Genomic DNA, 23,932 nt, shown 5'->3' with positions numbered 1-23,932 from the left:
GTGAACAGCTCTGACTCTGTAAGTTTCTCTAGAACAGAGCGTTTCACACCAAACCACTCTGAATGACTCTGTTTACATCTTAACCGTTTAATTCTACGAAATGAAATGAAATGTCAGAAAATCAGCTTAGTTTGCCCTAACTCTGCTTTTTCTGTGTCATGATTGGTGGATGACTTTTTATCTTGTTATATCAGCGTAGCAATGAATGCTGTATGGCTGCGCATTCATAGATGCTACATAGGCTTTGTTCACACTGCAGCTAAAAGTGGCCCAAATCCGATCTTTTTCTTCATATGTGACGCAGATGTTTGTGTGTCAGTGTGAACAGATAAACACACTGAATCAGACATTTTCAATTCCAGTTTGAGACGCTTTCATATGTGGTACTGAAATCCGATCTGTATCCGATATGCGGCAATGCGACTCAGTCTGAACAGCCAGATCGGAATTTATGCGGATTTTACGTCAGTCCATCTTAGGGTGATGTTCCTGTATCAAAAAAAAAGAAGAGACTGATCCAAACCCCATTCTGAAAGAGACGGCCAGACGCGGCCGTAGGAGAACGAGGCTGCAGCGTCAAAGAACAGTTAGTCTGAAAGCAAAGTTTAAGGAATCCGAGAATACGAACCAAAGAAGTGACCGCGCCCTTTTTACGGCTCTAACACATTCTGTTGTCTGTCAGTGAATCTTCATAATAGCTCCTGTGATGCTGGCGAAGGTGAAGCTGAACCTCCAGGAGCGACTGGCGTTCGTTGGCAGTTGTGATTGTTTACCTCTGGATGAGCCGCGTGAAGCAACGTGAAGCTCTGTTCTTGTGCGCATGCGGGTCAGTTTAGGAGCTGATCCATTCAGACTGATGTCGCATTTAGGTCACATTTAAACAGAAGTTGTGAACAGCCAAACAAAAAAATTGGTGAGAAAATCAGATTTGGGCCACTTTTACCTGCTGTGTGAACGTAGCCTTAGATATTAAGAATATAAAGCAACTGTTACTCCAGTTAGCACCACCACAGTCACCATGGTGTTGTTTTTGTAACATGAGAAAAGCTTCACTTGATGCATATTTACATAGATTTCTTTGTCCTTCTTTGAAAAATAAGCCACTTGACAACTCCTTGTGTTTAATGTGATTGGCTGTTCGCCATTAATGTCGCACTATCACGAGGCGTTTTTATTGGCTGAGGATCTAAACCTGAGTTAACAGATAACTGCCGTCATAAAACAAGTTCAGTTTGTTAGGCTTTGTGGAATTTTAGCTACGTGAAACAGACCCCTGACAACACCATCACCATCATTGTTAAACAGAACCATATCAAACCTCACACAAAAACTATGAAAATTGAAAGGTAATAAACAGAAACCAAAAGAAATTCTGCATTAATGTAATAATGGATTTACATTATTTAAGAATGTACGTTTGTGCTGTTTCTTGAAGGTTGAGAAATGTGACTATTGAGAACTGAGATAAATCAGCCAGCATCGTTTAACTGAAACTGCTAGAGTATAAACATTCAAATCTGAAATATATATTAAAAACAAAATGATCAACCTTTTGAACAAAGTGACCTGGGTATCATCACTTTAAACCTTCTATATGGAAGCCCAACACCAGCCATATGGTCATCATATATAAAGACTGCCTGTGATCTCCAAATAATACAAATGCTAATCCTTTCTTATATACAAAAACATTTATGCAGTTGTAGCTGCACTATGTACATCATTTTTGTTAAAATTGAAATTAAGTAGAATAATTATTTTAAATAATTCAGAAATGTCTGGTCGGGGCTTTTTCACACCAAATTTCACACCACTTTACTTATTAATGTCATACACACAGACTTAAAAGGAAGGTGATTAGGTCTCAGATGCAAAGTCAACATTATACTGATGAAGATAGTAGATGGTTGCCTTTGAATACTCTTTTAAACTTGCTCGCCAACATCAGATTCATCCACTCGGGGAAGGTTTCCGAAGCACAGTCCACCTTACAAAATGTTCTTCCGCACACAGCTTGCAGTTACACATTTCCACCAGAGAGGCCAAATCACTAAAACGCTGGTTTAAATAGTTCATTATACAATGAGATATTAAGATTAAGAGACCCTTATTAGTCTCAGAACCGGGAAATTTCACCTCCACATTTAACTCATCCATGCAGTGAAACACCATATACACACTGGTGAACACACACACACTAGGGGGCAGTGAGCACACTTGCCCAGAGCGGTGGGCAGCCCTATCCACAGCGCCTGGGGAGCAGTTGGGGGTTAGGTGCTCAAGGGCACTGCAGTCACGTACTGTCGGCTCAGGGGACTGAACCGGCGACCTTTCGGTCACGAGGCTGATTCCCTAACCTCCAGCCCAGTCTCCAGTATCACTCCACTGAGACGCCGTTGTTAAGCAACGACTTTGACAGCTGTAGGAGACGCTCAAGCCATTTGAACGTTTTTACTTCTTACTTTGCGCAAAAACAGAAAATGGACACTTTTTAAGATCAGATTTGACCGTCAGCCGATTTGGTCAGACTCTGAAGATGAGACTACACTAAATTCCCAAACTGTCATCACCACTGAGCAGCTTTTCAGTCGGCAGCTGTGACAGAAGAACAGCTAAACAACCTGGAATCAGCCAGAAATGAACCCAACACCATTCGCCAAACTAAACGGGCTGTAAGATGCTTTACAGACTGACTGGAACAAAACAACATTAATATTGATCAGGCAAAAACTGACAAAACTGAGCTGAACTTGATATTGCAGTAGTTTTATGGCTCAGTCTGATTTGGTCAGACTCTGAAGATCAGACTACACGTTTGGCGAATGGCATTAGGTTAATTCCTGGCTAATTCCAGGTTGTTTAGCTGTTCTTCTGTCACAGCTGCCGACTGAAAAGCTGCTCAGTGGTGATGACAGTTTGGGAATTTAGTGTAAGGAGCTGGAGAACGAACTGCCGGCTGTGCAGCGAGTGGGCGGAGTTCGTTACTGTGACGTAGCAACAAGCTGCTCGTTAAGGAACTATAATTTGGTGAAGGAACTGCGAACATTAAAACATATTAAACGCCGCGTTCACGGCCCAGTTTATTAATTTATTACTGTATTTATTTAACTATTGTATAAAAGCAATAGAACTCGAGGTCCTTCTCGTGTTCTATTGCTTAAGTATATCTATTGGTAGATTGTGTACAGAGTTTTTATTTCTACAAAACTATTCAAATTCAAATCTTAAGAAAATATCTCCTACTTGGAAACACAAATGTGGAACAGATTGTTGAGAATCTGCACTTTCCACACAACTTTTGTTTATTTCAATAAGCTGCGAGAGACAAATAATGAAAGGAAAAGTATCCAATGTATGTGTGTCTGTTTATTGATCTGGCTAACGCTGTTTTGTTTTTTTGTGTGCAGAGGCTGTATATGATGGGGATGGCGAACACAGTGTTTGAGGATCTGCCCGTCACTCTGCAGCAGATCAGAGCACGTCTGTCTCAGGACGGATCAGTGCTGCACTCTCTTCCACTCCATTCACTCAGCCGAAACAGCGAGGTAACACACGCACACACACGCGCGCACACACACACACATACACACACACACACATACACACACACACACACACACACACACACACACACACACACACACTGTCTGGCTGAATCTGGAGTGGCTCTCTGCTCCATTTATAGCAGTGGCGGAGGAAAACCTTTACACTTTTATTACAGTATTAGCGATACGAGCCCAGAGTTTGGAGCCAGTAAATATCAACAGCTAGGAAGTAAGAGAGCTAATCAGCCAGTTTGGCTATTTTAGTCCTGTCCTTCAGTAGTTACATACAGCAAGATACAAAAAGACAAACTGTCAATCTTAATTTGTTTGGCAATTAATTGTCATTGAATAAAATGTCATGATCAGGTCGGTAGAACCAAATATTGTAGCAACACCCAGAAATATAATAATATTTTGCCCTTAATAAACACCAATAATCTAATAACTGTGTAATAATGTTATACGTAATTATTTTTATTGGGAATTTATTACATTCTGAGGTTGATCATATGAAACACTATTATATTATTGGGATTCTGTCATATTTACAACTTGATCATCATTGATTTATTCTCAGTGTGTGATGTAATACTTTAAAAAGTCGTTGCTAAAGGTCTCTTACAGTTCATTCATGCATTAAAATATGGACTAGAAATGAACATTGTGATATAAAACAAAGTATTATATTATTTGAGAAAAAAAATATGATATTCTCAATAATTTAACAAAATATTACAAATTATTAACCTGAAAATGTAATACATTTCCAATAATGTAAAAAGATATTTCATTATCATGTACTCATGGGCAAGTTATTGGATTATTGGCATTTATTACATTTTTGACCAAGTTAAGTACAAAATATTGTCACATTTCTAGACAATATTATTGGGAAATCATTACAGTTTGTCTATTAAACATATTCTTCTATAAATCAGTGCTTTTAAATATATAGTAACATTGGCTTTCTTTCCCGATGCTGATGGGAGGTTTGCAGAGGTTGTTGTGGCAGATTGTATAACTCTATCAACAGGGCTGAGCTCTGTTGGTCTGTATGGGTAATTTTGTTGACAGTTATGTTTTTTCAGCTTTGGCAGTTTGTCTGTCCTCAAAACACAGTTGTTTTCCCCCAACCTGCGATACTCGTAATAGTTTATTTCTCTACAACCATTTTTCAGACCTGCTTTTTTCTTCAGTCATCGCAGTTGATTAATGACCAAAACAAAAAAATAGGCAACAAAGGAAAGCTTGATGTGGGAGAATGGCAGTTTTGACGTAGCTGTGCGCAAAGAATCCATCAGTATTACTTATTAATTTGCCCCAGTGTTTGTTCTGATTCTAAGTTGGGGAACAGAACACAAAAAGAGCTGTTATTCAAAAATGACAATTGTCCTCTGAAGCATCCCGAATAGAAGAAGAGACATTCTGTATTTGTCTTGTGTCCATCTCTTCTTATTTCTTTAAACATGCTGGACTATATTGTCACTGTGGGAACAAAAACCCAGATCTCCAAGACAGTAACTTTAGAGGAGAAACATACATATGTATATATATGTATGTTTCTCTGCATGCTTAGTTAGCCCCCTTTTACCCTGTTCTTCAGTGGTCAGGACCCCCATGGACCCTCACAGAGCAGGTACTATTTGGGTGGTGGATCATTGTCAGCACTGCAGTAACACTGACGTGGTGGTGGTGTGTTAGTGTGTGTTGCGCTGGTCTGAGTGGATCAGACACAGCAGTGCTGCTGGAGTTTTAAACTCCGTGTCACTGCTGGACTGAGAATAGTCCACCAACCAAAAATATCCAGCCAACAGCGTCCTGTGGGCAGCGTCCTTTGACCACTGATGAAGGACTAGAGGATGACCAACACAAACTGTGCAGCAGCAGATGAGCTATCGTTTCTGACTTTACATCTACAAGGTGGACTGACAAGGTAGGAGTGTCTAATAGAGTGGACAGTGAGTGGACACAGTGTTTAAAAACTCCAGCACCACTGCTGTGACTGATCCACTCGTACCAGCACAACACTCACTAACACACCACCACCACATCAGTGTTACTGCAGTGCTGAGAATGATCCACCACCCAAATAGTACCTGCTCTGTGAGGGTCCCTGGGGTCCTGACCACTGAAGAACAGGGTAAAAGGGGGCTAACAAAGTATCAGAGAAACAGATGGACTACAGTCTGTAACAGTAGAACTACAAAGTGCACCTATATAGTAAGTGGAGCTGATAAACTGGACAATGAGTGTAGAAACAAGGAGGTGGTCATAATGTTATGCCTGATCAGTGTATGTGTGTATGAGAGAATTACATAGTCAAGAATCACATAAGTAATACATTTTATATATATATATATATATATATATATATATATATATATATATATATATAATATATATAGTGGTAGTGGAGGAAAATCTTTATACTTGATATAATGTTTAATATAATGGTGTACCATGATAATTTAGGTGAAATATATTACTCATACAAGCCCAGGCCCAGAGTTTGGAGCTACTATTAATGGACAGCTAGGAATTCCTTCAGTAGTTACATACAACAACATACAAAAAGACAAACTGTCAATCACACTTTGTTTGGCAATTACAACCCCATTACCACTGTGTTTCATCACCTCTTCTTTTAACAACTCTGTAAGTGTTTGGGAACTGAGGAGACACTGCTGTAGTTTTGAAAGTGAAATGTTTTTCCGTTCTTGTTTGATACAGAATTTCAGCTGCTCATCAGTTCAGAGTCTCCTTTGTTGTATTTTTCATTTTATAATGTGCCAAATGTTTTCAGTGGTGACAGGTCTGGACTGCAGGCAGGTCAGTTTAGCACCCAGACTCTTTAATAAGGAGCAATGCTGTTGTAATACATGCAGAATGTGGTTTGACATTGTCTTGCTGAAATAATCAAGGCCTTCCCTGAAAAAGACGTCGTCTGGATGGCAGCATATGTTGCCAAAACATGTATATACTGTTCAGCATTAATGGTGCCTTCACAGATGTGCATGTCACCCATGCCGTGTGCACTAATGCGCCCTTATACCATCATGAATACTGGCTATTGAACTGTGCACTGATAACAAGCTGAGTGGTCTTTAGCCCGGAGTGTCCATGATTTCCAAAAAGAATTTCAAATGCTGATTCGTCGGACCACAGGACACTTTTCCACTTCCCCTCAGTCCATTTTAAATGAGCTCAGGCCCAGAGAAGGTGGCGTTTCTGGATGCTGTTAATATGTGGTTTGCTTCTGTAGTTTGAGTTTTAACTGTTTTCACAGACACTGGTTTTCAGAAGTGTTTCTGAGCCCATGCAGTGATTTCCACTACATGTCTGTTTTTAATGCAGTGCTGCCTGAGGGCCCAAAGATCACGACCAGCAAATACTGGTTTTTGGCCTTGTCCCTTGCATGCAGAGATTTCTCCAGATTCTCTGAATCTCTTAATGCAGTTATGTACCATAGATGATGAAAAGCAAATGTTATTCTTGAATTGTTGAACTATTTCATCGTGCAGTCTTTCACAGAGTGGTGAACCACTTCCCATCTTTACTTCTGAAAGACTTCACCTCTCTGAGATGCTTTTTTAGACCCAGTCATGTAACTGACCTGTTGCCAATCAACCACAAGGTGTTTTTTTAGCATTACATAGCTTTACCAGCCTTTTGTTGCCCTCGTCCCAACTTTTTTTAGAACCAGTTGTTGCCATCAAATTCACAATGGGCAAATATTTTTCAAAAAACAATAAAATTTCTCAGTTTCAACCTCTGATATGTTGTCTTTTACTATTTTCAATGAAATATGGGGTTTAAATGATTTGCGTTTTGTTTTTATTTACATTTTGCACAGCATCCCTACTTTTCTGTAAATGGGGTTGTAATTGTCATTCATTAAAATTTCATGATCAGGTCTGTAGGACCAAGTATTGAAGTAACACCCAGAAATGTGATGATATTTTGCCTATAATAAACACCAATAATCTAATAACTGTCCAATAATGTAATACAGAATCTAAATGATTTCTAAAAAAAAATTTGTAATGATAATGTAATACCTAATTTCATTATTTGGAATTTATTACATTTTGAGGTTAATCATATGCAAAATTATTTTGCTATTGGGAATTTATCATTTTTACCAGTTGATCATTTTATTCTTATTCTTAGTGAATGATGTAATACCAATGTAATTATACAGATTGCTTAACAACTCAGAGGCAAATGAGTGGTGGTTTAGGGATGCAGTTTGCACAGTGCTAATTGGTGCTTATAAGCACATATTACTAGTCAATTGCATTACCCTTGTAGTTCCAGTGTAAAATTAAAGAAGCAAACTTCAGACACCAAACCAATCTTGGCTGACTAACTAGATTTGGGGTTATGGGGACAACTGTGTAAATTTTGCTAAACTATTCTATTTAAGATTGATACGAACTCCTAGACCATTCTCCTATTCTAAACATAAACACAAAGCCAACACCTGCCCCTACTGTGTCGTTTAATACTCACTAAACAGCTCTGCGTGTACTGATTTAAAAGCTTATTTAATGTTAGATCGGAATCATTCACGGTTTGACAGCAGACCAAGGTGGTAATCCTGTAAATGTGCTTGGTAGCACGCATGCGGTTGTTTGCAGATGTGCTCACTTGTGGTAATTTGTTTTTCTCTCTTATCCAGGCTGATCTGCTGTTCCTGTCTGAGGTTCAAGTGTTGCATGACATCTCCGCTCTGGTAAGTCTCTTCACTCTCTGTTCTACAATATAAAACCAAGACAGCACTGATGTGTTTGAGACCACTGAAGGGTTACACAATGCACCTATACATACCCTGAGTTGTCAACTAATTAGGTACACCTACCTTGTACCTACACTCATTGGCCATTTTGTTATATAAATGCACTTTGTAGCTTTTATGTTGCTAAACAATTTATAAACTTTCAAAATTGACTTTATGTGAAATGCTTATAAAAACAGAAAGTGGTGATTTAGTATATTTTGTTTAATCTGTATTAAATTGAATTCAGGGTAACACTTCATTTGGATAGTCCAGTTTAGATGTTTTGTAGATACTTTACTTTCAAGTTACATTCAACTAAATATCTACTAAATGGACCATCATTGTCTTAAACACTTTAACCCTAACCTTAACCACAACCCAAAACCTAAACCCAACCCTGGTCCAAATCCTAACGCTAAACCCCACCACTGTTTAGAACTAAGTTTCAACAGATAGTTTAACAGTTTGAACATCAGTAGATTATTTATAACTACCCAAATAAAGTGAGACTGAATCCAGTGCACACACACAATATTTTACATTTTGTCTTTTGTTAATATTCATTTTTTTGTGAATTTTTATTTGTAGGAGGTAACATTTTTGCAAATGAATTCCTGATTTGATGCCTGCAGCACCTTTTCAAAATAGTTGGGACAGGTGCATGTTTACCACCATGTTACATCACTTAGTGCTTCCTTTTAATCATTTAGGGACTCCAGTTGATCCAGTTTTGAAAGGGAAATTTTTGACATTCTTCGGTTATACAAGTTGCACATCCTGTTTGTTACACGTGCAGAATGTTTTTTTCCCCATTGTCATGATGAAATAAGGATTCGTTGCAAACACTCATTGAGGAATGTTTTTCTTTGATTATTCGTGATGCATTTTTTTGTGGCGAGACTCGACTCATCTCAATAGATCAGCTACTGTCACTGTGTTGTCCACCTATATAGTGAACCGCTATGGCAGGTGTTTCTGACGTAAATAAGGACACAGTTGCATGTTGTGAAGGAATTTTAAGGATGTAGCTTATTTCACATCCACGTTTTGTCAATGTAGCAGTGTTTTTCTGGGCTGATAAGGTCGTTTCAGTAGTGATTAAGGCCATGACTCTCTTTGTTTCAGTCCCTCTCACTTCTTTTCTCTCTCGGTATGTCTGTATATAACATTATCTCTGTCTCTTGATTCTTTATAATGGTCTTTCTTACTCTCTTCCTATCTCTCCAGCTGCAGAGGCATAAGCACTTGGCCAAGGACCAGGCTCCTGACCTGTTCTCCTTGGAGCTGGCCGGTTTGGAGGAAATTGCTCGTCGCTACGGCAACGATTCACCCCAATTCCAGGATGCCACCAAGATTCTGGCATCTGTGCTACAGAAGGTAAACACTAGAGGGTGTTTTGTCAAACATCTCAGAAGAAATGGTAATCTAGAACCCATTTGGCCTTGAGTAGACACAAGATCAGCACTGCTGCTCTGAGGTACTGATGCATATGTGCCATGTTCCAAATGAATCACTTTCCTTTTCCTTTTGGAAAGTATCCAAAGGGGAATCAAACTCTTTGGCCCTCCAGGTCTGGAATCTAGCATTCTACCTCAGTAAGAACACCTCATTGGACTGTTCATATTGAACTTGGCACGTTAGAAGAGGGAAAATAGGAACTTCCTGCAGGGCGGTGGAGGCCAGGACTCGAATTTCACACCCCTGCTAAAAAAGATTGAAAACTTTCGGCCCAAGCAGCTTTAGGCCCAGTCCCATCTCTTATTTTTACCGCTACCCCTTGTTTTCGTGTTTTGTCTTGTCCCTTGAAACTGCATTACAGGGTAGTGGTTGAAATCTTCCGTCTGAAATGGGACCCTCAAATAAAAGAGCATCACTTCATTAACAGCTACTAGCGCTGCTCTGTAGGCGACGCTGCCAGTCTGCAGTGACAGCAGAGGAGGGTAAAGTTCAGCTCCTCGCTGCTGGGCTTTAGTTACATTTAGGGACACATATGCCATCAAAGAGGGGGGCAATTATTTATTATTACCCACCCCTAATTCTTCAGTGATATGAAGCTGAGGTCAGATATTCACCAGCTTCTTGTTCTAAATTTCTTGTTCCACCTTAAATGGAAATTTAGCTACCTACCAAGACATCATCAAACTACTAGCGACTTTTATGCTTGTTGAATATTGGTTCCAATTAGAGATGGAGGAATGTTGGAGGTACTTTTGCTGCAAATAGACGGTGATCGCAAAGACCAAACACTGTTTTCTTCACACACTGACTGCACAGCCAATAGTGTGCTATGCAGGGATTAAATATATAGACAAGCTGTTTCTCTTCACATGCACAGCTCAAAAAATTACAAAGGCTGGAAAATTTATCGTTTTTATATTGAAAACTCAATTTAAAAGCTGTGTTGAAATCACAATTTTTAGGGGGGTTTTTTTTGTTTTAGATTTTAAGTAAAGAAAAATTTACCTAAATAGTGTGGAGTTTTCGAACTGCCTGTGGAGGAGTTTGACCAATCAGAAGCAACCAAACACAAAAAGTCCAAAGGTTCAAGCCTCAAGCCAGAAAAAAAGTGCATATTCTGATTTTCTTGGGAAAATAACTAATTAGAAAATAATTACAGTTTCATTCGCAGCCTGAACAATCATAGACATCACCCCAGATTGTTTGATTACAAACCTTTAAAAATTTTTAAAACATGATCACTACTCTCACTCCTAGAGTTGTGTCTAAAGCTTGTGGAGCAGTAATCGACATTAGGGGCATTTTTTAAATAATTAAATATGTATATTTGTTTTGTAGCCTTTATAGAAAAGCTGTTCAGGGAATACCGACTGTTTTTCAGCCTTACAGTACACAAAATATGTGGTTGCAGTTCTTATGTAAGTAGATATTAGTACTTCTGTATTTGTTTTTTCGAATTTTATGTCCATATCGTGCAGCCCTGCTCCGCACTCAACTCTGCAGTTAGTCCCTGGATTTAGTTGGTGTGTTTGAACAAGAAAATCACAAAACAGTGTTGGACCCTGTTCTACTAGGACTGGAAATGGACACCCTTGGTATATGACAGAAGAGCTTGTTATTTATCTGATTAGTTGAGTTAAGTGTGTTAGGAGCTGGGAAATGTGCACGGTGGGGGTCTTCCAGGACCAGGCATGGGAACCACTCGTATATGAGAAGTTTTTCTACAGCGCTTCACTCTCCACAGTACTACTGAAAAGTTCTGACCACAGGCGTAATCCCTTCAGTCGTAACCGCCATTGTCGTTCTGCCTTTTGCTTTCTAGTTTGCTGACGACGTTTACAGTGTCTATGGCAACAACGCAGTGGTGGAGGTGGTGACCGTGAAGACTTTCGAGGCTCCACTCACCAGGAAGTCTCGCTCCATCCTGGAGACCAAGCAGATTGTGAGTATATCTACATGGTCAATCATGGGTTTGTTCCCTGCTGATCTCTGCTGCCACACAACTGAAACTATCAGTGAGCGCGTTCACATGCACTTAATAATCTGATAACTGCAGAAAATCAGATTTTGTCAGTAATCCGATCAACACATTTACACGCACGTGAGTAGTCAGATAATGGGGAAACTCCGGGTCTACATGAGTCAGACAGTAATCAGATTTCTGCTTTGCAACCGGCCAATAAACTCAGAAGAAGACGTGACGTAAACGTAACGTAAAACTTAAACTTCATACCACAGCTTAACATTGCGCCACTTTACCTGAAAATATGAACATACATCATCTAGAAGATGAAGATTATTCAAATCCTTCATTTCGTGTTTGGTTTCAACGTCGCTTCAAAAGTGTTTTGCTCTCGCGCGACACTGCTTGCTTATTTCTGGTACCGCTGTCCGTTTCGCGCATATGCAGATGGAAAAATCTGAAAGAAATCAGAGTAAGAGTTCACATGTGCTGAGAAATCTGATTACTGAGCTAAAATCCAGCATCTTTATTGGATTTCTGAATCGGATTTCCAGATCGGAGTATGGTGTTTACGTGACCATTTGAATAATCAGATAACTGCAGAAATCAGATTATGATGCAAAAGCACTCAGTGTGATGTAGTATATTAAAGCAGTAGTTTAATTTACACAAATTTACCCCAGTTAAAGTCATTCAGCCAAGACCTGTTTGCTTTAGTTTTGTACTGGAGCCACGACACACTTAATGAATCAGTTAGCATCTTGCAGAATTGCATATCCTTGCGTCAAAGCACATTGTTATCTCTAATCGTCTCGCTTATGTGCTTTCTGACACTGTATAAGATTGGCTAATTGGCTGCATTTCAAATAAGAGCAAAACTGTAAATTTTAGTGTTCACTTTAAGACAATAACACACTGATTATGAATGAACTTCAAGCACCATATTCTATAGTGCAGCGTTTTTTTGTTTGTTTTTTTTTGTTTGTTTTTAAATGAAAGCTGTGAAACACTTTCCAGTCTCCTCTTTCATTACGTTTCAACTTCTCATTTGTTTAAGACAAACTCTGGCCATACCAGAGCATTATTTTTAGCATCACATGCTGCACTGAAAGCACATTACAAACAGACGTCTGCCCAGACGCACATGTTGTTTAGTTATTATTATATCAAAACCACAGAGGCCCTTACAGGAAAATATGCAGTTGACCTACTTTTGGTCTGCTACATGGTAGCTAATGAGCTAATGAACGCACATTCTCAACAGCCCACAGTCTTAACAACTTCTTTGATTCTTCTGAAATCGAGGAACTGTAACCTCACCACGAACTCTCACCAAAACTCTTACCTTTCCCCTTAATGTGAGCGTCAGTATAACAGCCAAAGACTGGCTTTGCATGCATGCTTTCAGACAGCTTTGTGTAGAGCAGAGGTATTCAAACCATAGGCCCCCTATTGGGTCGTGAAGGAATTGCAGGGGAGGCGTGGGTGAGAGTTGAGAGAGAAAATTGCAAAAAATAAATATTAAAACAACTCGATAAAACTGTTGTTACAAAGCTCTTATTGTCATGTGCTGCTTTTTATTTACCTTTATTTTGTTAGCCAGTTAGTGGACAAATGGGATGATTTGACCAGATTTTCTTCGTACATATGCGGTAGTAGTTTGTTTATTGACAAGTTTGTTTTGGTTGAGCATGGCCTCAAGTTCTCTAAAAATTAGAAAGGGGACCCAAGTGGCGCAACCGTCTAAACGTTTTTACTGAGTTCTCTTAGTCATCAGATTCATCCACTTGGGGAAGTGGGCGAAAAGGCAGTGTTGCATGCAGTTACACATTTCAACCAGAGAGGTCTCTAAATCCCCAAATATTACATACCGCTTTAAATAAAAAATTTACAGACTTTTATTTTATACTTCCAGTAACTCGCTAGGGTCCTCAGCATACCGTCCTATCCCTGAGATTACTTTAATGACACAAGCCAAAAGGAGTAAGAATATCTACTCTAGTAGACTGGAACAGAGGCAATTCTGAGCTTTCTCTTTATTGGAGAGGCAGATTAACTGGCTCTAGTAGAGCTTCTTGTTCAACAGCCCAAGCTTTTTTCAATAGCCGATTGGCCTTAAAGTTGCAGTTAGTAGGATTCTTACATTCAGAAAGCATTGCGAGGTAATAAACAATAGGGTAGAGTGTCATTATATGGAAGCTTTACAGGGTAGCTTTTCCTGCTAAGACTAAGTCCTAGAAGTACAAATCAAATTAATCCAAATTTATTTTTAGTTACAATTTTGGTTCCCTGGATTTATGAAAACAAGATAACGGAGATAAAACAATTATTGTGCCTCATTCCGTTCTGCAATGTTGCTCTCATATTGTTTTGTGTTATAAATCCAGTGCACATCTTTCCTTTACTGCGCTTTCACCCCTTCCTAAAAGCCCAAACTCATCTAATTTATTTTGTTTAGTATTTTTATATATGGTTAGGAGTGTGTGTGTGTGTGTGTGTGTGTGTGTGTGTGTGTGTGTGAAAAAAAAATGTATATATAAAACTTGTATCTCCATTTTGGTCGGTTTTCAGTTTTTGACATAATTTGAAGATACCTGTTGTCCTTTACATTGTGTGTAAATTTAATGATGAATGGACCAAAAGAAAAAACCCAAAATTACTTGTCAAAAAAAAGGCTGGTTCCATTGACTTACATTGAAAATTAAGTAGGTTTATTTCTTGTCCTGTAAAGTTACCATTTTGGAGATGCGAGGTTTTGTGCCGACAGCAGCAAATTTAAATTATATGTATATCATTCATTGGAAATCCACTGTAAAAATGACAAGTTTTTTGAAGTTTAATAAATGCATGATGTTTCCAAAGTCATTGAGTAATCGCATTAAATAATCGTGATTCCAATATTAATCCAAATAATCGAGCAGCCCTATACAGAACATGACGAGCAGCTTGCAAGTGGGTTTTTAAAATATATTAAAGTGGCTTGATGAAGAATAAACAGACGTTTATAGAATGAAATGAAACCGTAGCCCCAGCGCAGAGAAACGCAAATCTCAAACATCAAGACAGACATTCTGACCACATCATGTTTAGCCGTGTCTCTCTGGTTGCTCAGAATAGAACTGAGAGCTTGAGAAAGCAGTTCTTGTAAAACCTGCTGCAGTCTGATCTTATAATCTTCAGTCTGTCTTTTATACCTGCCGCCGCATTAAACACACGCAGCTCAGAAACAGCAGCACATGCCACTAACCTACTTTCTGTTTTCTAAAACGTACCAGTCACCTGAATGTGTTCTTTTATCGTTTGTTGCAGAGCAACCCAGGAAGCCCCTACAACCTGGCCTACAAGTACAACTATGAGTATGCGGTGATCTTCAACATCGTGCTGTGGCTGATGATCGTGTTGGCTTTGGCCGTCGTCGTCATTGCTTATAACCTTTGGAACATGGACCCCGGCTACGACAGCATCATCTACAGGATGACCAATCAGAAGATCCGGATGGACTAATTGTCGCGCTCCCCCTTGCATTCCATTCCATGTTGTTGAGTGTGTGTATATGTGTGTTTCTCACTTAAATAAGATTCCATTTGAACCTTCAGTGTATGTATGCTTCTGAAATGCGTTGTACAAAGACACGTCACATTGAACTGTAAATGTTAAATGAATATTTGAAGAATATTTATTGATGCCTGCTGTTTGGTAGAATCTAGAGACCAGCTGAGTAAAGTTTAAGTTCAGATTTCACCCCTAAAAATGCTAATGTGGCTAGAAATTTAATGGAAGGTTGTAGGAGGTACATAAAGTTCAAAATTTTGGATGACTTATTTATATATTTTAGAAAATATAAACCAGTTTTTTTGAAGATATGAGCAAGCTGATAAGCCGCTAGAGTCCAGAATGATGAACAGAGCTGTAGATGATTCCATAATAATTGAGAAAGCTGTACAACATTGAAAATTATCATCATAAATTTAGTGAGGTGATCAAATGATCATCATAAAATCATAATAACAATATATTATTAATCAATTCTTTGAGTTTCCAAACGTTTCCTGAAACTTTGAATTAAACATTTTAAAAGTTCAGTTTGTGTATTAAATAAAATGACAGTAATTGTTAATTTTACACGATAACAAACTGTTATGCTAATTTCTGTCCACTAACTTTTATTCACTATTAGCCACATTAGCATTGCCTGTAAGATGAACTGGCCGATACAGGATGTAAATAAGTTCACTGTCATTGCATTTCTTGGTAAGTGGAAAATGTACAGGCTTAATTTGTCATGCTACACTCGTGATTGTGTGCTGTGCTGTTTTCTTGTGTTCCTGAATTGTCTTCAAATTGAAACCCAGCTTTATTTATTGTGTTATTGATTTGAAAGATCTCTTTTTATTCCTGATACACTGGACATGCAATATAATGCTCATCACATCACATCCATGTGCATTTGTACAGCTTATGGTACAGATACAAATGTGTAAAATTGATGTGCCGAACGTAGAAAACGAGTGTTTGATTATTTCTGGCGTGACCAGAGTTTGTCTGCAATATTGTATTTGTGTCTTAAACAAATGAGAAGTTGAACCGTAATAAAAGAGGAGATTCGAAAGTGTTTCACAGCTTTAGTCGTCATTTTTAAGCCTGTGCAAGCGGGTTTAGCGCTGAAGCCACAGACGCTACAGGTGCTGTGTGTGAACTCATGGCTGAAAGTGTTCTTGGTTGCATGGCTGTTCACACGAAGTTCTCCTTTATTGCATCTACAGCGCAAATGCACAACATTATTTCTGAGCAAGCTTGTCTTCACTGTTATTTCAGTCACAAGGCCACAGCATTTGTTTTTATTCAGAAGAAGGAACCAAGTTTGTTCACCGTTAGCATGACTTCAGTCACCCAGACAAAATGTCATGCAGCGCGTTATTGCATAACATCCGACCATCTGGAAATTAGCCTAGTCACCAAACCTGGGAAATGCAGTTTCCAATCAGTCAGCACACTTTCTATATTCGTGCATTATCAGGCTGCTATCACAGACCCATTAGGCCAAAAGCTAATGTGCTCAAGTGTCAGTTTGAGGTTAGGTCATGTGGAATGTCTCATGATGGTCATGCAAGTGTCCAAGGTCCTTCAGCTTTCTGCTGGGCAATGTTTGTATGTAAACCATGTATCTCCATTTTTCAGTTTTTGACATAATTTGAAAATGTCTGTTGTCCTTTATATTGTGTGTAAATTTCATGATGAATGGACCAAAAGAAACGGCCCAAAATAACTTGGAAAAAGTCTGGTTCTATTGACTTACATTAAAAGTAAAGTATGTTTTTTCCTTCTCATGTAATGTTACCATTTTGGAGATACGAGGTTTTCTTCCGACAACAGCGAAACTACTGAAGTTAGAAAGGCCATAAAGTTACTCCAAAATGGCCGTCATGAGGTGGGGAAATCAGTGAAATGTGTCCTTACAGCATGCGGGGGGGCATGTTTATGACCAAACGTATAAGAAGTACGAAGGAAGAGACACGTGATGTTTCACCCACATGGCAGACCCGCCATCACACTCCCTCCAACACTTATCAACCCTCAGGGTAAATCTCACCTCCGTCTTAAGTGTTGATGGAGGTGTCAAAACTATTGTTGCACAGCTCTGCCAGGTCAACTCCAACCAGTACTGATCTTTGCATGTCAATTCAGTGTTGAATCGACAGAAATCAAACGTCTTTTGCTGCATAGCCAACATGTCTGTGAAACAAGATGAGTGCAGATCTTCAGGCTCCTTGCCGAGGTTTCGGGAACTGTAGCAGAGCGTACGTGCTGTTGGCTTGACTCTGCCTCACACCGCTGGTTGACGTGGGTAGTTCGATCTCTTCATACTGAAAGAATAATGGCATGATCGAAATTTTAGTTAATAAAGGCAACTCTCACATTTCTTCCCACTTATCAGATGTAGTTTGGAAGAACTGCACAGATTTCCACAGTGGTTTACTGTGAAATCTGCATTGTAGAGAAACTGACTGACTGATTTCTTTACAGTGGTAGTGATAGGAACCAGACGCCTGCTGCACCAGCCATACGTAAGTTCCAACGTAAGCTAGTTATAGCGTAAGTGTTTACTTCAGTTCAGGTTTATTAGTTAATAAATCTAAATGATTTGCAACACACAAACTAGAGGTGGGCGATACTTTTTAAATTTTCACGATACACAGTATATCACAACATTTGTTTTTCAGACATCTAGTCAGTTGGAACTGACAGTAGCGCTACATCTTTAAAAAATACTGTCCAAAACTGTGAACAACAATGATTTTTTTTTGGTCATATTTGGCACCAAATCTAGTTAAACTGGACTAATTTTACAAAGAAACATGAACTACTCATGATATCTTTGATATTGCTGATGTCAGAAGAAAACCATGTATCTCCAAAATATTACCTTAACAGGAGAAGGAAAAAACACACTTTACTTTTAATGTAAGTCAATGGAACCAGACAAACGACAAAAAATGGAGATACAAGGTTTTGTTCTGACAGCAGTGATATGCTCAGAAAAGCGCACTGTGTTGTGAAGTAATTCATCATGATAATCATATATATTGTTATATTACCCAGCCCTAGCATTTTTTAGCATTGCTCAGAAGGGAAAATCAATGGAAACATAATAGATTGCACAAAAAAAGACAAAATATGTCATTTTTGGTTGAATAAGTTAAAACCTATATGCTATATGTTGTGATTTTACTCACAGCTCTAATTAACGCCCCAGCTTTGGCTCAATTAGACTCTGCAGCTGCAGAAATGTTGGATCACCAGAACACGCCGTTTAAAATAGCTGCACATTCGCTTGTTGCAAGGAAATATTAAAGGATAAACAGACAGTGGCTATAAGAATGAATTTTTATTCTTTTTAACTTGTTTACATTATTCTATACTAGGTAATTATCCACTGCATGCAAAGAGTCAGCACAAGCTGCCATCACATTTCATGAAAGCGGGTTTTGTGATTGAGCATGTTATCTTCATGTTAAAGCGATGTACGCATTAGTTAGTTGTTACTAGTTAAGGCATGACTTACAGATTGACGGGGTAACCAAATTTAACAAATGGTTAGTCTGAAAATAACGAGTGGTAACTACTTAGGACTTTATGCACAAACCTAAGAACAAACTCACACAAAACCAGTGCGACCCATGTCTACAACACAAATATTGCAGATTTATTACCTATTCAGTACAACCTATGAATGTACCTTCTTTATTTATATGTAATATTGATGTTTATAAAATAAGTTGTTTTGAGTACTATTTTGCCTTACAACATCCGGCATGCACCTCTCCGCCACAAAAAATACATTTTAGGCCAAAACATTTCTAAAAACTATCATAAAACAGTGTCTCAGTCATCAGGCAGTGCATTCAAAACCATTTCATGTAGTAACTTTCTGTGAGGGAGCTTTAGAAGTGGACGTCTGGTTCCTATCAGCACCACTGTGAACAGCTCTGACTTGGAAAGTCTTTTTAGGACTTTCTGTTTTCCATCAAATCATTCTCAAAAACTTACATCGACTGTTTAACTGTGCAGCAATTTTGTAAAATTGGTGGGAGTTTTAGCACTGGAGCTACGAGGCTAATGCAGCTAACAAGTAATGGAAGCTTATGAGCACTGGCTATATATAAACTGTACACTGTGACACACTTTGCTTAGACAACTGTGCTAAGTAATCTCAGTTGACTTGTCTGTGTGGTGTCTGACTGTATGTCATACTGCTAGCGCCAAAACATTCACCCACATTAGCCTCGTAGGTCCGGTGCAAATCTCATGCAGCAAAGTGTGGACAACTCCATTTTCTTTTATGGCTGAAAACTGTATATTTGATCTTTCACTGCTTTAATGCACTGCTTGTATGAACACATTGCTTTTCAACTATAATAATGACCCATATTATGTATTAGTGATTACCACATGCTAATGCAGATAAAATAGTGGTTAGCATAGCTGCCTTGACTCTTGGCTGACCCTTACGGGACTTTCGATTTCAGCAGCAGCAAACAGCGCACACGCCAACACAGACAACAAAGCTAAAGTCATCATATTAACTTCAAATAAATATATATATATATATATATATATAAAATTGATTTTCTAAATAAAAGCCAACACACATCCTGTACAGAGAACACAATGCACAATTACTGTTCATTGGCTGAATTTAACAGATCAAAAAAAAATGTGGTGTGTACAAAGTTTAGGGAATGTTTATTATAGTGTTTTATTTTTTTCAATGTGTTAAACTCAACAAATAAATAGAAACCGCTTTAAAATTTGCTGAAAGTTACCATATTTAAGTGTTTTCTCTGTAGACTATTTGTTTGTTAGGGGTCTTTCAGCTTTTGCGTACAACTGTAGCTTTGATAATAGCAGAAAAGCTAAATGCAGTATGCTCACCTGTACATTGAGGTCTTGATGCCGCTGGACATTAGACTCTTGAGGTTGTGGTTGGAGTTTTGGCCTTTTGCAGCATTGAACTGTCAGACCTGAAATATAAAGGGATAGTTTACACAAAAATTTGAACACCCCCAGCAAAATTACACTTTGTTACACTTTGTTGATCTTGAAAATAAGTTAACGCTTTAAATGATCAGGGCCCAAAGTTTTATTACACACTTTTATAATCTAAGAATAGCTCAGCCAGTTTGCACTGGAGTCCCTGTAGTTACTGAATAATAAGGCTTGGTATGTAATAAGCCTAGGATTTTAATGGGTTAACACATCCTCTACAGAGAACACGCTTTAATGTGAATTTTGCTGCCAGTTTTAGTGCTCAATTTTAGTTTAACATATTGGGGGAAAATATAAAATGAGCCATAATTTTTGCACAAGCCACAATTTATGTATTTTTTCTTACAATATGTAAAATTCAGCAAATAAGCAGTAATTGTGCATTAAAATGTGTTCTCTGTAGAGGGTGTGTTCACTTATTTACACTTAGAAAATAAACTAAACATTGAACATTTGACCAGCGGTGCCCAAACTTTTCATACGACTGTACATTGATATTACACTACATGAACCCATCGGAGGTCATTTTTACTTTAATATACAGCACTACGCAAATATGCAAAAAAACTAAAATTACAAAGGTATTTATTTGTGGAATAAGCATTTATTTACTCAAAAAAAACATTAATTTTTTTTTATATTGGAATAAATACTAATAATCTTCATTCTTGTGACTTTACATATGTCAGCGTGTTTGCATTTCCTCTCCTCATGGCAGCCCGGTATTATTCCCAATTCTGGATTGGCTAATCAATGCTATCAATAATATGTTAACTTAAGAGCGCTTAACAAATCCATGCAATAGCTGGAGACATTCAGGACAAATCTGGAACCAAACTTCAAACTAGCTCACAAAGAAATTCTTGTTACTTTAATTTGCATTATATTAGGCAATATATATTATATAAAGGTAAATGTATAATAAATAAAGATATATTGTGTTTTACTGGCAAAAACGCACTTATCGCCAAGATAAGTGGTTTTAAACAATAAGCTTAAGTGTCTAAGCCTGTACAGAACTGTACATAGAACCTCAGTATGGACGTGATTTCAATCTCACACAGATCACCTGTATAAACAGCTATGAAATAAATATTGTAGTAGGTACGTCTTTAAGAATCTCCTTCAAGATCAGTAGCTCAGCTTTCGGTAGCAGTAAAACAGATTTAAAGTATGTTTATTTGCTCTGTGCTGGACTCTACACAGCAAATATAACCTACCTATTACTCCAAAGAGCAGAACACAGTTCATCAGGCCGGAAATAATGAGAGGGGTTTGCTGATGTCTTGTGACCTCTTTGTGGCCTTCTGTGTGATTCCGTAACTGCTGATGCTCCTCCGTCTTGTGATGATCCGAACACGATTCTGCAAAGAGAAGTTAACTTGCGTCAGTTTGTTGTTATAAAGGCAGTTTTTCTAGTTTTATCATGTATCAAGTTATCAAACATGTCAAACATACATATGGCTGTCAGAACAAAACCTGGTATGTCCAAAATGGTGACTTTACAGGAGAAGGAAAAAAACCTACTTTACTTTTAATGTAAGTCAAAGGAACCAGATTTTTTCCAGGTCATTTTATGCCGTTTCTTTTGGTCCGTTCATCATGAAATTTAAAGAACAACAGGCATTTTCAAATTATGTCAAAAACTGAAAAAAACATTTTCTTCCGACAACAGCGATATCAAACAAGTCAAACATATATATATTGCTGCTGTCAGAACAAAACGTTGTATCTCCATTTTTGTTGTTTTTCAGTTTTTGAAATTAACTAAAAAAAAATTTGAAAATGCCTGTGGTCTTTACATTGTATGTAAATTTCATGATGAATAGACTAAAAGAAATGACCCAAAATTACTTGGAAAAAAATTTGGTTGCATCGACTTACATTAAAAGTAAAGTATGTTTTTTCCTTCTCCTGTAAAGTTTCCATTTTGTAGATACAAGCTTTTCTTCCAACAACAGCGATATGATGCAAAGATAATAAGTCTCTATTTATCTTAGTTTTTAAAAACACATTGTGATCTTAGAAGAACAAAATACTGATCAACTGTCTTGCTTTGCTTTAAATCTGAAAGATGATTGGAAATGTGAGACATTTTATATTCATACTTCACTTTATCATTAAAATGACGGCTCAGCGTATCCAACATGTTCAAGATACAGATGATGCTGTTTTATGTACGGACAAAATAGGCTATATATTTTGATGGCAAACTCAGATGTTTAAACGGTTTAGAAGAACAACACTAACAAAACATATTTATTTACTATAAATCTGAAGAAAGTAGATATGACATCTATAATAATCATAACCCAGAGCTTTAGACACAAACACTCAGTAACGCAATTAAAAACAATTTGATCCAATTATTTTTTACATACTAATGTTAGTGAACTAAAACTGTAACTGGATGAAATGTACAAAGTTCCAATGTACTCACCATTGGTGTGCAGTATCCTGATGCCAGTGCTAATTTTAGGTGGTGTGTCATTGTACATGCAATAATAAATTCCTAATTCATTCAAAGTGATATTGTGTATAACTAAACTACTATTTATCTGCAGTGAGAATCTTTTGCTGAAGCTACTGTTGCTGTACACAGGCACTGTGGATGCTTTTGCAAAAGATCGTAATATATACAGTGGAGGCTGTGAGGGCTTCATCAGGAACCAGTATACGTCTTTTGTGGAAATGTCACAGTTTAAAGTCACATTCTGTCCCAAATCCACCAGCTTATCTGTGAAACACTCTGCAGCTCCACACAACAGCAGCAGACCTGGCAAGAGAAACAGCAGAAACACACCAAAGTGAATAATCCTGTGTTTCAACTAGAATTAAGGTCAGGAAATCTGTAACCTATGAATTTATGTCAAAGCCAAAAGTCAGTAAACTCACTAAAGTGAAGATGTAGGATCTTCATGTTGCAGCTCGAACGTTCTTCATAAGGTTCACTGAGGTCGCCGTCACTCTGCTCACTGCTGAGCTTCAGACACAAACACAAGAAATTGAGCCAAAGAACTGAGAGGAAGTGGGAGTTCAACTTGCTCTGACCACAGTTTTTTTTTCTTTTCTTTTTTTCAGAAGTTGCCTCGCGCGTGTAGAAACACACACTCACACCATTCAGGTGATGTTTCCATAGACGTTAAAGCCCTTTGACCATTCGTTTAGTTTGATTAACACTCATTTGTACAAACTGGAACCCACTTTTACTAAAAATGTCTCACACTGAAACAGAGGTTCTGTAAATGGAGCTCAGCTGCTTCACACTCCAGTCTCAACCTGAAATAAACCTGTGCTGATTTTGAGATAACAAGTGTAGCAGGCTTTGAGTTTCATAACAGTTGTGTTCAAAGCTCTAAGCCTATAGATCCAAAAGCTGACCGAAAAAAGTGCCAAGAGATTTAAAAGAGGAAATGTTACCACCCACAAACGTCGCGTAGGTGGGTGGATCTCACTGATAAGAGTTGAGGTGAAACCCCATCACATGCAGAAAAGACAATGCAAATTCAAAGTTGAGGCCTGTTTATTCACCTAAACTACTTTACATAGGTTTGTGATTTGATGTAAAGTGAGCTGTGTAAGCTGATGAGGCCTAAAATAAATAAGAATGAAAATGATTATAAAATCAAAAAATTAGAC

General features: G+C 38.0%; 2 protein-coding genes across 2 annotated transcripts in view; one reads left to right on the top strand and one right to left on the bottom strand.

Annotated features, from left to right (window-relative positions):
* Window positions 1-16,358, top strand: part of atp6ap2 (ATPase H+ transporting accessory protein 2) — a 28,138-nt gene extending 11,780 nt beyond the window's left edge. The window contains exons 5-9 of the mRNA XM_036561826.1: window positions 3,408-3,545; window positions 8,227-8,280; window positions 9,553-9,702; window positions 11,606-11,725; window positions 15,056-16,358. Of these exons, the coding sequence (XP_036417719.1) occupies window positions 3,408-3,545; window positions 8,227-8,280; window positions 9,553-9,702; window positions 11,606-11,725; window positions 15,056-15,250 (657 nt within the window). The 3' untranslated portion in view covers window positions 15,251-16,358. The remainder of the gene's footprint in view (window positions 1-3,407; window positions 3,546-8,226; window positions 8,281-9,552; window positions 9,703-11,605; window positions 11,726-15,055) is intronic.
* A 680-nt stretch (window positions 16,359-17,038) lies between these two features.
* Window positions 17,039-23,433, bottom strand: LOC118801523. Its single transcript, XM_036561830.1, has 5 exons — window positions 23,189-23,433; window positions 22,734-23,069; window positions 21,514-21,657; window positions 20,180-20,268; window positions 17,039-17,610 (listed from the first exon to the last, which is right to left on the bottom strand). The coding sequence occupies exons 1-5, from the start codon at window positions 23,211-23,213 to the stop codon at window positions 17,506-17,508; spliced, it is 699 nt and encodes a 232-aa protein (XP_036417723.1). The 5' UTR covers window positions 23,214-23,433; the 3' UTR covers window positions 17,039-17,505.
* Between the last annotated feature and the right edge of the window lie 499 nt (window positions 23,434-23,932).

Source organism: Colossoma macropomum, unplaced genomic scaffold, assembly GCF_904425465.1.
Source record: "Colossoma macropomum unplaced genomic scaffold, Colossoma_macropomum, whole genome shotgun sequence".
In the NCBI taxonomy this organism is placed as follows: domain Eukaryota; kingdom Metazoa; phylum Chordata; class Actinopteri; order Characiformes; family Serrasalmidae; genus Colossoma; species Colossoma macropomum.
The sequence above is the reverse complement of the archived record's forward strand: the minus strand, read 5'-3'. Positions and strand labels throughout refer to the sequence as shown.